The 14,669-nt window shown below is 42.6% G+C and overlaps 1 protein-coding gene across 1 annotated transcript in view; it reads right to left on the bottom strand.

Moving 5' to 3' along the window:
• CPSF3 (cleavage and polyadenylation specific factor 3) overlaps positions 1-14,669 on the bottom strand; it is an 89,508-nt gene that overhangs the window by 66,332 nt on the left and 8,507 nt on the right. Inside the window, exons 6-9 of the mRNA XM_033936966.1 lie at positions 11,519-11,608; positions 7,741-7,891; positions 6,311-6,486; positions 4,253-4,411 (exon numbers count right to left, since the gene is read on the bottom strand). Coding sequence (XP_033792857.1) covers positions 4,253-4,411; positions 6,311-6,486; positions 7,741-7,891; positions 11,519-11,608 — 576 coding nt within the window. The remainder of the gene's footprint in view (positions 1-4,252; positions 4,412-6,310; positions 6,487-7,740; positions 7,892-11,518; positions 11,609-14,669) is intronic.

The raw sequence follows: 14,669 nt of genomic DNA, 5'->3' as shown, positions 1-14,669 counted from the left end.
TATTACTCTCCACTACAACTGTTCCCAATGTCTTCAAACATGCCTTAGTTACACCTCTCCTCAAAAAACCCTCATTAGATCCCACATCTCCCTCTTCCCCTTCTTATCCAAGCTATTGAATGTGCTGTTCACTGCCATTGCCTGGTCTTCCTTTCATGTCAAGCTATTCTTGACCCACTGCAGTCAGGCTTTTGCCCGCTCCATTCCACAGAAACTGTCCTTGCTAAAGTCTCCAATGGTCTCTACTCCATCCTTCTTGATCTATCTGCTGCTTTCGACATTGTTGGTCACCACCTACTCCTTGATATATTGTCTTCACTGGGATTCCATGGATCTGTTCTCTCCTGGTTTTCTTCCTCTCTCTCTCCCATCACACTTTCAGTGTATGCAATGAGGGAACCTCCTTCACTGCTATCCCGCTGGCAATTGGTGTACCTCAAAGTTCTATCTGGGGACCTCTCTTTTTATCCATCTATACTGCTCCCTTGGTGCACTGATCTCCTCCCATGGCATTCAGTATCACCTCTATGCTGATAACTCCCAGATCCACCTCTCCACACCAAATATCTCTATAGGAATCCAGGCCTGAGTCTTAGCCTAACTATCCAACACTGCTGCCTGGATGTCTCACTGCTATCTAAAACTGAATATGGCTAAGACTGAGTTCCTTATCTTTCTGCCTAAACCCACCTTCCCTCCCCCATTCTCTATTTCTATGGACAACACTCTCCTCCTCCCTGTCTTTTCAATTTGCAACCTTAGGGTCATCTTTGACTCATCTCTCTCCTTGTTTGCTCAGATGCAACAAACTGCTTAAGCCTGTCACTTTTTCCTCTATAATATTATCAAAATCTGACCTCTCCTTTCCAAGCACACTGCTAAAACTCTTATCCACAATCTCATCACCTTTCGCTTAGATTACTGCAACTAGCTTCTCTCAGGCCTTCCACTCAACCATCTCTCTCCCCTTCAATCCGTTCAAAATTCTGCTGCACGACTTATATTCCACGAGAGCTACCATATTCACATCGCCCCTTTCTTCAAGTCACTTCATTGGCTCCCTATCCATTTTCCGAATACAGTTCAAACTCTTCTTACTGACCTACATGTGCATTCACTTTGCAGCCCCTCAGTATGTCTCTCCATAAACTCCACCCCATGAACTCTGTTCATTGGGTAAGTCCCTCTTATCCATAACCTTCTCCTCTACTGCATCACAGTCTAACACTATAGAGCTGCTGAAAACACCCCATTTAGGTATTCACATCCAACTGTTCCTTCACAGTCTGATGAACATTAAATTTCATATACATGTTCAGTCACTGTTTAAGTAGTAAAAATCCTACAGTTAAACGTATCTGAGTTTTGGGCACTGGATTACCCATCACCATGTACTGCATTAAAATTGCATTGACCTGGTTGGTCTTTCACCGCACACAGCAGTGCTCTGCACTGGTGGTGGGGGCACTCAAGTTTTACACTCCTGCCCATAGGCCATTGAAGTTCAAGGGTTGTTGTCGCAGCAGCCATTGCTGATCAGAGAGAGGACTTAAGTCTCAGAGGACTTGTCTAGTCTTTGGAACTAGTGAGAAATTTAGTGTTGGTCTGTATTTAGGTTCAGGGAAAAAGGAGTGTCATATTAGAGCCAACTACCTCAAGTAGTTGATCCTATTAGTCCCCGAAGGTTGTAATGCTCTCTACTATCATCATTATCTTCTGATTTACAGCCATTATCAAGGCATATATCTTGGGAAAATGGAACAAGGCATCCAGGTCTTCAATCAGAAGAGGGTAGAGCTTAGCCAGAATCACAAGGCTCTTTGATGGCTCCCATTCTGCCAGGATCATATGGTAAACCAATCGATAGAAGAGAAAAACGGCAAGGGCTTCTGAAGCCCCAAGACTGGATATCTGTTGGACTTTTCCCGACAGTTGTTGCCTCTATAACGAAACTATGAGCTGACCTGTACAATAAGGGAAGCTACCAAATAAAGGTAATCCTCCCTAACAAAGGAGACCTTCCAAACCTCAGCAGCAAGGCTATCTAACAGACTACCCGGTTCTTCATCAGCCTCCTTCAGTGCTCTGGAAAAAGAGGTCAGAGAACCTGGATCCCCCAGCCAAGCGCCTACTGTTTCGGCCATCTTGGGCTTCTGGGGTGGATGAAAGCACCAAGGTCCCCTAGATCTCAGAACCTACAGTTGATTCTTCCCTAGATTTCTGCAAGGCTTTTTAAAACTGGTGCACAATAAGGACAAATTCTGGAGAAAGAGGGAAAACATCTGTACCCACAGACTCAAGGAGATCCTGAGGAAAAGCCCACTCAGGCAGGAGAACCAACAGACCCAACAGTATGAAAGGAGAAATTTAGGGGCACTCCCCCCCCCCCTCAGTAGAGTGGTCTGTCATTAGCAGAGTGGTCTTTAAAATAGCAGTTTCTTGTTAACACAGTCTCAGGTCTATTTTGAGGTTGTGTTCTCAGGTTGATCTTCAGCCTGAACTGTTCAGTCCACCCAAACCCAGGTCTTCATGGCCTCTCTTGACTTATTCAGGTCTGCCATGAATGTCATGCAGAAAGTACTCACTATATTCCCTAGCCTTTGGTTGTGCCTGTGCAAGGCCTGTGAGTATGGTTCCCAGTGTGTATATTGCTCCCAGCCACAATGACCAACTGCTGCTCTCTCCTCTCTCACCAACACCCCTCCCCATCACTTCAGGATAGTGCTGAGTACCAAATAACAGCTGCTTCCCTGGGAGAAGGCCTCAACCCCTGAGCCTTTCATTCATCCTTTTTTTAATATATTAATTCTTTTTTTTTTTTTGAGTGGTGGGGGAGAGAATAACAGACCTGCCCCAGCAAGGTAGATCTCACTTGCAGATACTCACTGCTCCCTTCTCATCTAGGGAGCTGTAACTGCCTTAGGAAAATTGAGCAGAATCTCTCAAACACTAGGACAGCAGCAGCTGTGCCCTGTGAGATGGCTTGGATCCTGTTCAATACTCTTACAAAAAAGAAAAAAAAATAACTGCTCCAAATATCAGACACTCAAAAAGGTTAACAATGCTATATACTTGTGCCTAAATGAAGAACAATGCTATATACCGTATTTTCACGCATATAATCTCGGAGAGAGCGAGACCAGAAGGCTTTGAGCATGCGCAAATGCTCAAAGCCTAGTCCAGCCCGGCGCAGGAAGAAGGATTATCTCTCCTGCATCGCACCGCCCAGCCCAGCCCAGCCCAGCCCAAACCAACGAGAGAGGATCTTCGAGCACTGGCACGTCCTGTGCATTGGTGCTGGTGCCGGTGCCCAATCGGGTAAGAGATGTTTGGTGCTGGGGGGATGTAGGATCGCGGGGGAGGGGGGGTGACGCGAGCGAGGGGGGAGGATGCCGGTTCGCAGGGGGGATGCCGGATCGGATTGAAAAAAAAAGTTGTAAAACGCGGGTAAGCGAGCGGGGGGGGGGAGGATGCCGGTTCGGAGTAAGCGGGAAGAGGTTTTAGCATGCGCGGTATACGCGTGTGCGCGCTATATTAAATTTTTTAAACATAAATTTGTGTTCCCCGCGCGCTATACCCGTGTGCGCGTTTTACACGGGTGCGCGTTATATGCGTGAAAATACGGTACTTGTGCCTAAGTGAAGGAAAAGATCTCAGAACATCACACCAAAGATCATTGATTTCTCCTTCAGTTTATCGTGGTGGAGGGTATCTTTCATCGATCAAAAACCTTTACCATTTATTAACCGTATATGTCTCCAGTCTTTAATTTTTATTTTACTTTACTTATTCCAACTTTTTCATTATTTTTTTAAAATGTTTAAATATTTAATATTGATTATTGACTTGAAAAAAAAATTTTTTTTTTAAACTGTAGCACCTTTCCCAACTTTGGATCACAAAATAAATCTTGTATGCAATCCAACAGAACCTAATTCTCAAAGTTTCTTGGACATCAATCCATACTACTCTTTGAATCCTATACTTATTTCATATTGTTGCCATAAAAAGGCTAACCTGATTTATCACAATAAAGTCCAAACTAACAGGAAAGGAGCAATAATAACCAAAAAGGGCTCAAAATCATTCCACTTATCTTGTGTATTGTGCTCCTCGTTTAAGTCATTACTTGGTGAAAACTCCAGGATAAGAAGCTCATGTCCATGTACTTTACGCTCATTTTCAAACAAAAACAACAACATTGGTAGCTTCACTTGGAAAATCTTTATGTGTGTTCAAAGTGCTATCTTACCTTGGCAAGTGTTCCCTCCACACAGTAGCCAGCTATAATGACACCATTCCTCTTGTCAGTGCACCAGCTTTCAAAGAGCTCTCTGGACAGGCCGCTCTGCATCATACCTGGGGATGCCATCACAACGCTGGGGCCAATATCATCAAAATGGTCCATGCTCTGAGAGAGTACAACAAATGCAAACCATGGGTTATCAGGACAAGATGGGGCTAAACAAAAACCCATATGACTATCTCAGGTGCACCCAATCAAAAAATTGCTTACAAAGAGAGGCAAAACATGAAAAGGGAACAGGGCTCTGTCCATGTTAAACACTGTAATAATATAGAGCAGGGGTCTCACAGATGGTCACATTTCCTTTCTCAGGGAGCTCTAAATCTACTCCCTCATTTAATTGAAAGCAACCCTGCTCTGCAAAAAAAACAATATCAGATCCTTAACTCTTTCTTGTTGCTAGTTTTTTTTTATATCCAACAAGCAAGAATACAAAGGTACTAGCAGCCTTGAGCCAGCAGCACAGCCTACAGCAAATCACCCCAGGATATCCATGATAATGGGGAGGGTACCATCTCTATCTCTCTCATTACAGTTCTACCAATGAGCAAGAAATAACGCTTTTGCCTGCACTATGGAGCAGTGCTGTCATTGTACACAGAGCAGTGTACACTACAGCATAACAAACCATAGTTTCAAGGGAATTTAAAAATGTACTTTTATGAGGTATATACCTTTGTCCTTTCCTTTCAAGGAGAATGAAGAGCCCCAGAGCCAGACTTATTTTTATACATATCCAGGACGGGGTAGGTGGGGGGGAGGAGGAATATCTTTTTGTTTTATTTCTGGATTAAATTGTTGGATGGGAGGGGAGGGATATTTTTATTCTGCATTGTTATTGATGGAATTTAAGTGCTTACGTTGATTATTAATGTCTGTATAATTCCTGGCACTTTGTACTAGTTTTGAAAATTAATAAAGATTAAAAAAAAAAAAAAGGGAATGACGGGCCCCAGAGCCAGACTTTTGATCTGAAACTCACTGACTGTAAGAAAATATTCTGCCCTGCTGCTAAATGAATACAGCACTGGTGTGTACAGAGGTAGAAGCAGGAGTGCTGCAGAAAGCTCTTCTTTAGTTAATTATATCTTGTTTGCTCTTAAGCGGTTAAGTGCTGAATATTGATACTTAACTGCATAAGTGCTGACTTTGCCACACCTTGCTCACAACATAGCCAACTACTCTTCAGCAGTTCCTCTCCTGGCCAGTTAAACTGCTTGGATCTCTCTGTGTTACCAAGAAATATATTTCATTACTATAGGAGGAATGACTTACCTTTCTAGTAGGACATGAAAGTAGGACACAGTACTAGAGAGGATGAGGTGAAAACTGTTTTTATTAAACATTGTAACTGAGCTAGATTGGTTCTATGGCTCCAGTTATAATGCTGACACAGACATGATGCTGGTTAAACTTGGGCCAGTGGGGGTGGGATATTCTTCACTCCAGGTAAGTGAAGGAAAATCAAAGTGGTATGGCACTTTGTCAAGAACATTTTTCCTCTGGTTATAGACCAGCAAGGCACATGGTACCACAGGATGTCTGGGAAGAGTATATGAATCTAAGGAACTTCCCACAAGGACACATAAGAGGGAGAGTGTGGCAGAGTGGTTAAAGCTACAGCCTCACCACCCTGAGGTTGTGGGCTCAAACCCATACTGCTCCTTCTGACCCTGGGCAAATCACTTAATCTCCTCATTGTCCCAGGAACATTAGACAGTGAGCCTACTGGGACAGATAAGGAAAAATGCTTGGGTACCTGAATAAATTCATGCAAACCATTCTGAGCTCCCTTGGGAGAATGGTATAGAAAATTGAATAAATAAACAAATAATAATAAATATATTTTATCAATATATCTGGCCAATGCTCTGAGGCAGCCAGTATTTACTCCTCTAAATACACAGTGTGCTGAAAATGTTTACTGTAAGCTACTTTCCATCTTCCTAGCTCTTCCCCCATACTTCTGAAAACAAGGTAAGCCTCCTTGCTGCTCTTGCTCACCTTCAGGTTGCTGATGTGTTTGAAGACGAAAGGATTGTTAATGTTGATCTGCTTGCGGATTTTGTCATTCATAGCATTGACATATGTCTGGTAGACGGCCATGCATTTTTTTGCTAGCGATGAAGCATAGTATATGGGAATGTCGTGGAGTTCGGGGTGATTCTGCCAGTACTCATCTACAGCAAGAAAAACAATAGATGGTGCAGGTTTAAGAAGCAGCAGCACTCAAGGAGAAGTTTGAACACTCTCTCAGGACCAGAATAAATGGCAGTGCATATTTACCGACAAATCCTGAACAAGAAAACAATCCCTGTGGATTTGTCTTTTTCCTATGTTCTCAAGTACTGTTGGATCACCACCTAAAGACTATAATCATGAAGCACACAGGGAAGAGGTGGGGGGACAATGGGGATATAAAATGATGAAGGAAGCCCTAGTCAAAGAACAGACTGGAGAGGAAGGGACTGCTGCCCGAGATCACAGCACCGAGAGACACACTGCCTCTTTGTAACTTTCTTGTTATTGAATACACTGGTGAGGCCCAATATTACTGCAGGAGGGAAAACAGATATAACGTAATTTTTTAAAAGGGTTACAGTAATTTTTGAAAAGTGCTACAGTACTTTCAAGGATGAAGTTGAGGTGATAAAAGTAATCTAAGGAAATACTTTTTTACAGAAAGGGTGATAGATGCATGGAATAGACTCTCGGTAGAGGCAAAGACTATGTCTGAATTCAAGAAAGCGTAGGACAGGCATGTGGGATCTCTTAGGGAAAGGAAGAGATAGTGGATGGGCAGACTGGATGGACCATTTGGCCTTTATTTGTCATGTTTCTATGTTTAACAATGTTAAATCTTTAGACTACTCTCTGTGACTTGTCTGATGCAGAATATTGTATGCTTGTTTTTGAACAGTTGCCTTTAAATTCTAAAAGGCTACAGACATTTGCTTTAAAGTTAAATATCTGTATCTTAACTGGGTGACCCTTACCTGACTAAAATTCACCAGATAACTTAAGTACTAACTCATACTGATTTCTTCAGTTTAATTAATTTAGTATCTGAAGGCTTCTTGCTGAAATAATAAATTGTAGTCAACCAAGTCTGGATTCCACTCGGTATAAAATTACATGCAGGACCTTGCACTGGATCATGCTGAGCTAGTGCTGAACAGTTTTAGGTTTCCACACTGATGAATGTGTACTTCACCTGTTTTTCTCTTTCTGTGGGTGTTAAGCTATTCACCCACTCTGTTTATCTTGTTAGAAGTAAGCCGTGCTGTTTTAATATTCTTAATAAGAAATTCCTGGCTTGCTCATCTGTCTTTTATTTCAGAAAAAGCAACACCACAGAAACAGAGTATCACACTCCACACAGATATGCAGTAAGAACTTTGTACTGGACTCTAAGGGACGTTAACATACTGTACCTAGAATCAAAAGCAGCTCCTGCGCACGTCCCAGGGCGAAGACTGGAATGAGCCCTCTTCCTCCCCTATTGACGATATCATGTACCGTGTTACAGAAGCGGGCCTCCCGCTCTTCACGTTTCTCATGGATATGGGTGCCATAGGTAGACTCCTGCATATAGAAGAAAGTAAACACAGGGCCATTAATGAAGGAATAACATATGAGTAAAACCTACTTAAGCTATCATCTTTCAGCTCACATTGTTAAGAAACAAATGTCAGTGAGAGCCAAGGTATTCCCATCCAACACGGTCTAGAATCATTAGCCAGCGATGACTGATCAGGTCTAAAGGCACAACGGTCGTGACATGCTGGGTTAAAGTTCAGGGGCAGAGATGCAGAGTTCAACCTTCTCCTGATAGCTTTACAGTTCTCTGTTTTATGTCTGGATATTCATGCAGAGAGCATCTGCAACCAATTCTGCAAACAGTAACTAAAATATTCCTTCCTGACCCACAAATACTTTGACCAGCTCAGAATTGCTAGATTAACACATTTTCTGGTGAAAATGTTCCACTGGATTTTGAATTGATTTAGAACCCCATTTTATATAGAACAGAGATTGGAACCGAGGCATCCAGGATTTTCTAATATACCTGGAGTACCTGAAGTTGTCACAGCCATTTTACAAATACAGACTGTGAAAATATGAAGTTTGAACTCAGCAGCTTCCACGTCATAGTGGCGAGTTCATTACTTCATTGTGTAACTGGCATCACTTCCACTTGTGGCTACTCCATTTCACAAACCTACATGTGTAAGCGCAGCCAATCAAGTAGTGAGGTTAGTCCAAAGGGTAGAGTCAAAAACTGGTAATTTATTTATTTACAAAATTTTCTATTCCGCTTAACAAACTAAGTGGATTTCAATTTACACACAAAGGCAGAGAAACATTACCATAGGCTCATTGACCATACATCCAATTAACCATACATCCAATTTCATCATTATCAGGAGGCTACCAATTTAAAAAAAAAGCCTTAAAAAAGAAATGAGTTTTCAAGGATTAAAAAAAAACAAACCTCTTAAGATCTTGAAACAGCCTTTATGACCCATTTAAATCATTCCATAATTGAGGACCTGCTATTGAAAATTGCTGCTCTCCGTGTTTTATTATAATGCACTCCATGACCATGCTCCAGGCTCACCTCATAGCAGATTCAGATCTCAGTGAATGAGAAGGTAGATATTTTGTTATAACTTTCATTAGGTATCATGGTGTCTTTCCATATATTACCTAATGTAAAATCATCAAGATTTTAAATTCAATGTGAAATGCTGCAGGTAGCCAGTGCAGTTGTTTCAACATTGGAGATATATGTTCATAACGAAATGTCCCAGTGATCATTCTTGCAGCTGTATTCTACACTTCTTGCAATGCCTGCATTTTGGACTTTGACAGTCCCAACATCAAAGCATTACGGAAATCCAATTTCGTGATAACAAGACTCTGTATCACTGTTCGGAAATCTGGTACGACAACATAGGATGTATCTTGGAAAGTATACACCTCTGGAAGAAGGTTCCCTTTACCACATGTAATATTTGCTCCTGCATTGAATGTTTACTGTCCAAATAAACCCCCAATAATCTCATACTTGCAAAGAAAGACATCTTTACTCCCTTCACTTCTAACTCCTTCAGTTGTAATAATTTCTCATGATCAACAATAAACATCACTTCCGTCTTAGATAAATTCAACATCAATCGGTTTACTTTCATTCAATTACCTATCTTCTCCAAGCAGTTCGATAAACTTGACTTCACATATTCAATTCCTCTTTTGATTGAAAATGTGAAACTGCACGTATTTGTGGTGGGCTGGAACGATCAGAATGTGCAAGTATGCCCCCTTGAATCCAGAGAGGCAAGGAACTCTCCCGGGGCCACCGCTGCTATGACAGATCGCACTGTCTCCATGCAAAAATACAGAATCTTGAGAGCTTTAAGTACTTGCTATAGCTCCAGAATAGACCCCCAACTGTCTGAGGGTGGTTGATGCGTGGAATGCGCTCCCGAGGGAGGTGGTGGAGTAGAAAACAGTGACAGAGTTCAAACAGGCGTGGGATGAACACAAAGGATCTCTAATCAGAAAATAATGGGAATACATTGAAGGAACTAAGGCCAGAACTTTGCAGGCTTGCACAGTCTGTGTCCCGTATATGGACATTCAGTTGAGGTCGGGCTGGGGAGAGCTTCAATGACTGGGATGTTTAAGATGGGCTGGAGTGAGCTTTGATAGAGACTCCAGTAGAAAGAATTTAAGCACACTACCGGGCAGGGCTCTGGGTTTCTGGTCCAGAAATATCTAAGAAAAAGGACCATTTAAATTAAATGATTAATTTATGGAGCATGTATGGTTGGGCAGACTGGATGGACCATTCAGGTCTTCATCTGCCATCATTTCATTTATTTACTATGAGTATCTGCCGGAGCCTGAAAGGTCGGGCAACACCTGCTCTAGAGGTTGAATATCCAGCAAGCACTTTACAGAGGCCTGCACTTAAAGCGCCTTGTCCGGCTGCCCTGCGGGAAAGTCCACAACCAATCAGTCAGAGGCAGGGCAAATTACAATTGAATCCCACCGAATAAAGTCCAGAACCCACTGGTTGGATGAAATGCAAACCCAAGCCTGCAGGAATACTGACAACCTGCCCCCTATTCATAGAGGGGGGGGGTTCCAACCTGGCATCATTGTGTCTTCTTGGTAGGGGCGCAGGACAGGATCCAGATGTCTGGGCACATTTGTGGATGGAATACTTCTGCTAGGAGCTCTGGTCTGAAACGTTGCACTGGAATACGAGTGGTAATGCCTGGAGCCACAAAAATTAGAGTGACCAGAACCCCTAGAGAGTCTGGGTCTGCTATCAGGCAGGGTCTTAGTGAGACTGACCACTAGAGAATCCATGAGGTCAACCAGGCCCTTGCCAAACAACAACATAGAAGGCGGAGGAGTACCAAGGGACTCTACAGAAACAGAACTAAGCAATAAAGTCAAAGGAAAATGAAAATAAAACAATGGTTTTCTGGGGATCAAGAAAGGCAGGTGAAATAACTTTTCTTCACAGAACATATCCATTTAGGCACCACTATACACTTTCCATTTAATAGTAAGAGAAACAGAACTACGCAACGGGCAAAGGGAATATTTGGAGGAATTGGACCACTGAAAAGACAGTGGCTGTTGGGAGTAAGATGGGAATGCTCTGCCATAATGCCCAGTTCTGGCCCAGTTAGCATGTATAAATAATACTGTTGCTAACAGAGCCAACCAGATAAGACTGTAGAGATTTGTGCGTGTAAAGGAGTGGCAAGGAAACCTATTGCTACTATTACTACTATTAGTTATTTCTAGAGTGCTATCAGAAGTACGCTGTACCCTACATGGTCACAAAGGAGAAGACCTACTTGTTCTCTAATTTGTGAGAAATTGATATTCCATTTGTACTGTTTATCATTAACTCTGTTAACCGCATAGAATTTATTGGTTATGCGGTATAGAAATTGATTGTTATGTTACAGTCTCTGCACAAATGAGCTCACAGTCTAATCAAGAGAGACAGACAGGATGCTAGAGTTAGAGGGGGATGGTTAAACTTCTGGCTAGGGTGATGGGCAGAGGGGAGAGGGTTATGAATTGAAGGCAATTGGCCAGGTCTTTCTTCTTAGCATGTTATTCTGCTAGATGAGGGTGGATGCTCATGTGCAAGCAGTGAAAAGTAATGCTAGCAATACTTACAATGATGAGGATATCGGGCTTAATGTTAGGAATCTCTGCTGCCATCAAATGTCTGTCCTCCTGCCTTGAGAAGTCTCCAGTGTACAAAATCTACAACACAAAACAAGAGAAGACTGTGCAAAAAGATCAGTGGAATGATTTAGAGCTGCAAGGCCAAAAAGGAAACAGCAAAGGTGTTACAGGATACACAGCTTTCTTAGCTGACATTTAAAATGTATAAATGTAAGACATACTAGATACACCATGTGATATTTAGGACAAGAAAAGCAATTTTTGGGCCTCCAAACCACATACATTTCCCCACACTCCTGTACCCCCCTCTTCATCTTTATTCTGGCACCCTGACACCTCTGCTTACCTTACACTGCACTCTTGCCCCCTCCCCCCTTTGTCTGTGTAGTCTCACTCTCAGCTCTTTCTACTTGCCCCTCTGGGCCCTCCAAAAACGTACCTTTAAAGCTGCAGTGATGAAGGCATGCTGTTTCTCTCACCCACCCAAAGCTTCTTTCTATAGCATCCAGCTCAGAAACAGGAAGAACTGTCAGGAGGCGAGACTTAAGAGAGGTTTCAGGCGGGTGAGAGAAGCAGCATGCTTTCAGTGCTGCTGTATTAAAGGCAAGATTGGAATAGAGGTATGCGTGAGGATAGGGACAACAGGGTTGGGGACAAAGTTAAAATTATGTCTTACCTGATCATTTTCTTTCCTTTAGTCTTATCAGACCAGTCCAGACCAATAGGTTATGTCAATCCACCAGCGAACGAAGACAGAGAAAAAAAAGTAATTCCAAGTAATTTGCTCCTAAAGGGAATCATGTAGCAAAGAATGTTCAGAAAGAGGAAGACAGGCAAAAATATCTGGAAAAGTTAAGAGAAAGACTGGTCGAGTAGTCAGGAAAGCAAAGATACAAATGGAAGAAAAAATAGCTGACACAGTAAAACAGGGAAAACAAGATATTTTTTTAGATATATCAGTGATAGAAGTGTAAAAGTGGCATTGTTTGACTCAAAGGTGAAGGGGAAAAATATGTAGAAGCTGATAAAGAAAAGGCTGAATTGCTTAACAAATATTTCTGTTCTATGTTCATAGCTGAAGCGCCGTAAGCGGGACCACAGAAGACAAATGCAAATAGGGATGGTGGAGTGCTAGACCCTGATCAATTTTCAGAGGGTTGTGTTCATGAGGAGCTAGCTAAATTAAAAGTAAACAAAGCGCTCTAGATGTGGTGTATTTATATTTTAGTAAAGCCTTTGACAGTGTTCCAAACAGACATCTAATAAATAAACCGAGTGCCCTCGGAATCGTCCCCACAGTGATGGGCCGGATCAGGAACTGGTTGAGTGGTCAATGGAGACTGCTCTGAGAAAAGGGGTGTTACCAGTGCCTGGGCTTGCTCTTTTTAACATTTTTATAAGTGATATTGCTGAAGGTAAGATTTGCCTCTTTGTAGATGAAACCAAAATGCCACTTTATAAGACTCTGGTGAGACCCCATTTAGAATATTGTGTGCAATTCTGGAGACCGCACTTTCAAAAAGATATAAACATGATGGAGTTAGTTCAGAGGAAGGCTACTAAAATGATTGGTGGTCATCCTAAGGCATACAGAGGCAGACTTAAAGATCTCAATATATATATATATATATACCTTGGAGGAAAGGCGGGAGAGGGGAGATACGATAGAGACATTTAAGTTCCTATGTGGCATAAATGTGAATGAAGCGAGTCTCTTTCATTTGAAAGGAAGCTCCGAAATGAGAGGGCATAGGCTAAAGTTAAGAGGCTTAGGATTAATCTAACGAAATCCTTTTTATACAGAAAGGGTGGTAGATGCATGGAATAGTCTCCTGGTAGATGTGGTGGGGACAAAGACTTTGTCTAAATTCAAAAAAGCATGGAACAAGTAAGTGGGGTCTCTTTGGGAGAGTAGGAGATAGTGGATGCTGCAGATGGGCCATTTGGCCTTTATCTGCTGTCAAGTTTCTATGTACCTAATCTTTGTTTCTAGTGCAAAAGGTAAATGAGTCTTGAACCAGTGGGATATACCAATGCAACCCTCCAATCTAGGGTGGGGTAGATGAGTCTGTTGCCAGCACTGATGACCCAAAGGAGGCATCCTCTCACACCACCACGACCATCCTGTAGATCTTAGTGAATGTATAAAGGGAGGAGTATGTGGCTGCCCCCTAAAAATATCTTCAGGTGAAACTGCCTGGGACTTCAATGATGAAGAAGCAACACTTCTGGTAGAGTGTGCCCTCAGAGAAATCGGGGGCTGCTTCCCGCTCCTGATGTACACTGATGAAATAGCTTTACTAATCCATCTAGAAATGGAGGCCTTAGATGCCGGCCTCCCTATTTGACTAGCATAAGTTATCATGAAAAGATGGTCCAATAGACAAAAGTCATTTGTCACTTCTAGATAATGGATAAGATCTCTTCTGACATCTAGTAAAATCACCACTTTATCCCTTTTTCTGGACCCTATGGAGCCAAACTTCCTGGTTGATATGGAAGACCGAAACAACTTTTGGTAGAAAAGAAGGAACTGTACGCAAAGAAATCCCAGCCTCTGTAAAACGGAGAAAGGGTTCTCTGCAAGAGCCAGAAACTCCGAAACTCCTTGCCAAGGCTCAGATTCATCAGAGATGCTTCGTCCAAAGGCTCATACAGAGCCTTGTTTAGTGAATGCAGAATGATGTTCAGATTCCATGTGGGGAAAGGCTGACGCACAGGCAGTCTCAACCACATGACCTCTTTCAAAAACCTGGCCACATCCAGTTGAGAAGCCAGAGAAACATCCTCCACCTGGCACTAAAAGCAAGAGAGACCTGCCACTTGGACTTTAAAGGATCCAACCGCCAGGCCTTTTGCTAGTCCATTCTGCAGAAATGCCTGGACTAATGTAAGCGAGGCCTGAAGGCTCCATGTTCTGTTCACCAGCGCTGAAATGACTTCCAAGCCGGCTTCTTAGATCTGATGAGGGGAGACAGAGCAGAGTCCAAATACCCTTTGCACACTAAGATTGCGCGCTCAAGAGCCATGCCATAAGCCCAAAGCATTCTGGATCTCACGGGGCCACTGGGCCCTGTGAAAGGTGGTCTGTATGAGTTGTCAACTTGAGCTATCTGTCCATCTGAAGACGGACTAAATC

Source organism: Geotrypetes seraphini, chromosome 3 (assembly GCF_902459505.1).
Source record: "Geotrypetes seraphini chromosome 3, aGeoSer1.1, whole genome shotgun sequence".
Classification (NCBI taxonomy): domain Eukaryota; kingdom Metazoa; phylum Chordata; class Amphibia; order Gymnophiona; family Dermophiidae; genus Geotrypetes; species Geotrypetes seraphini.
The sequence above is the reverse complement of the archived record's forward strand: the minus strand, read 5'-3'. Positions and strand labels throughout refer to the sequence as shown.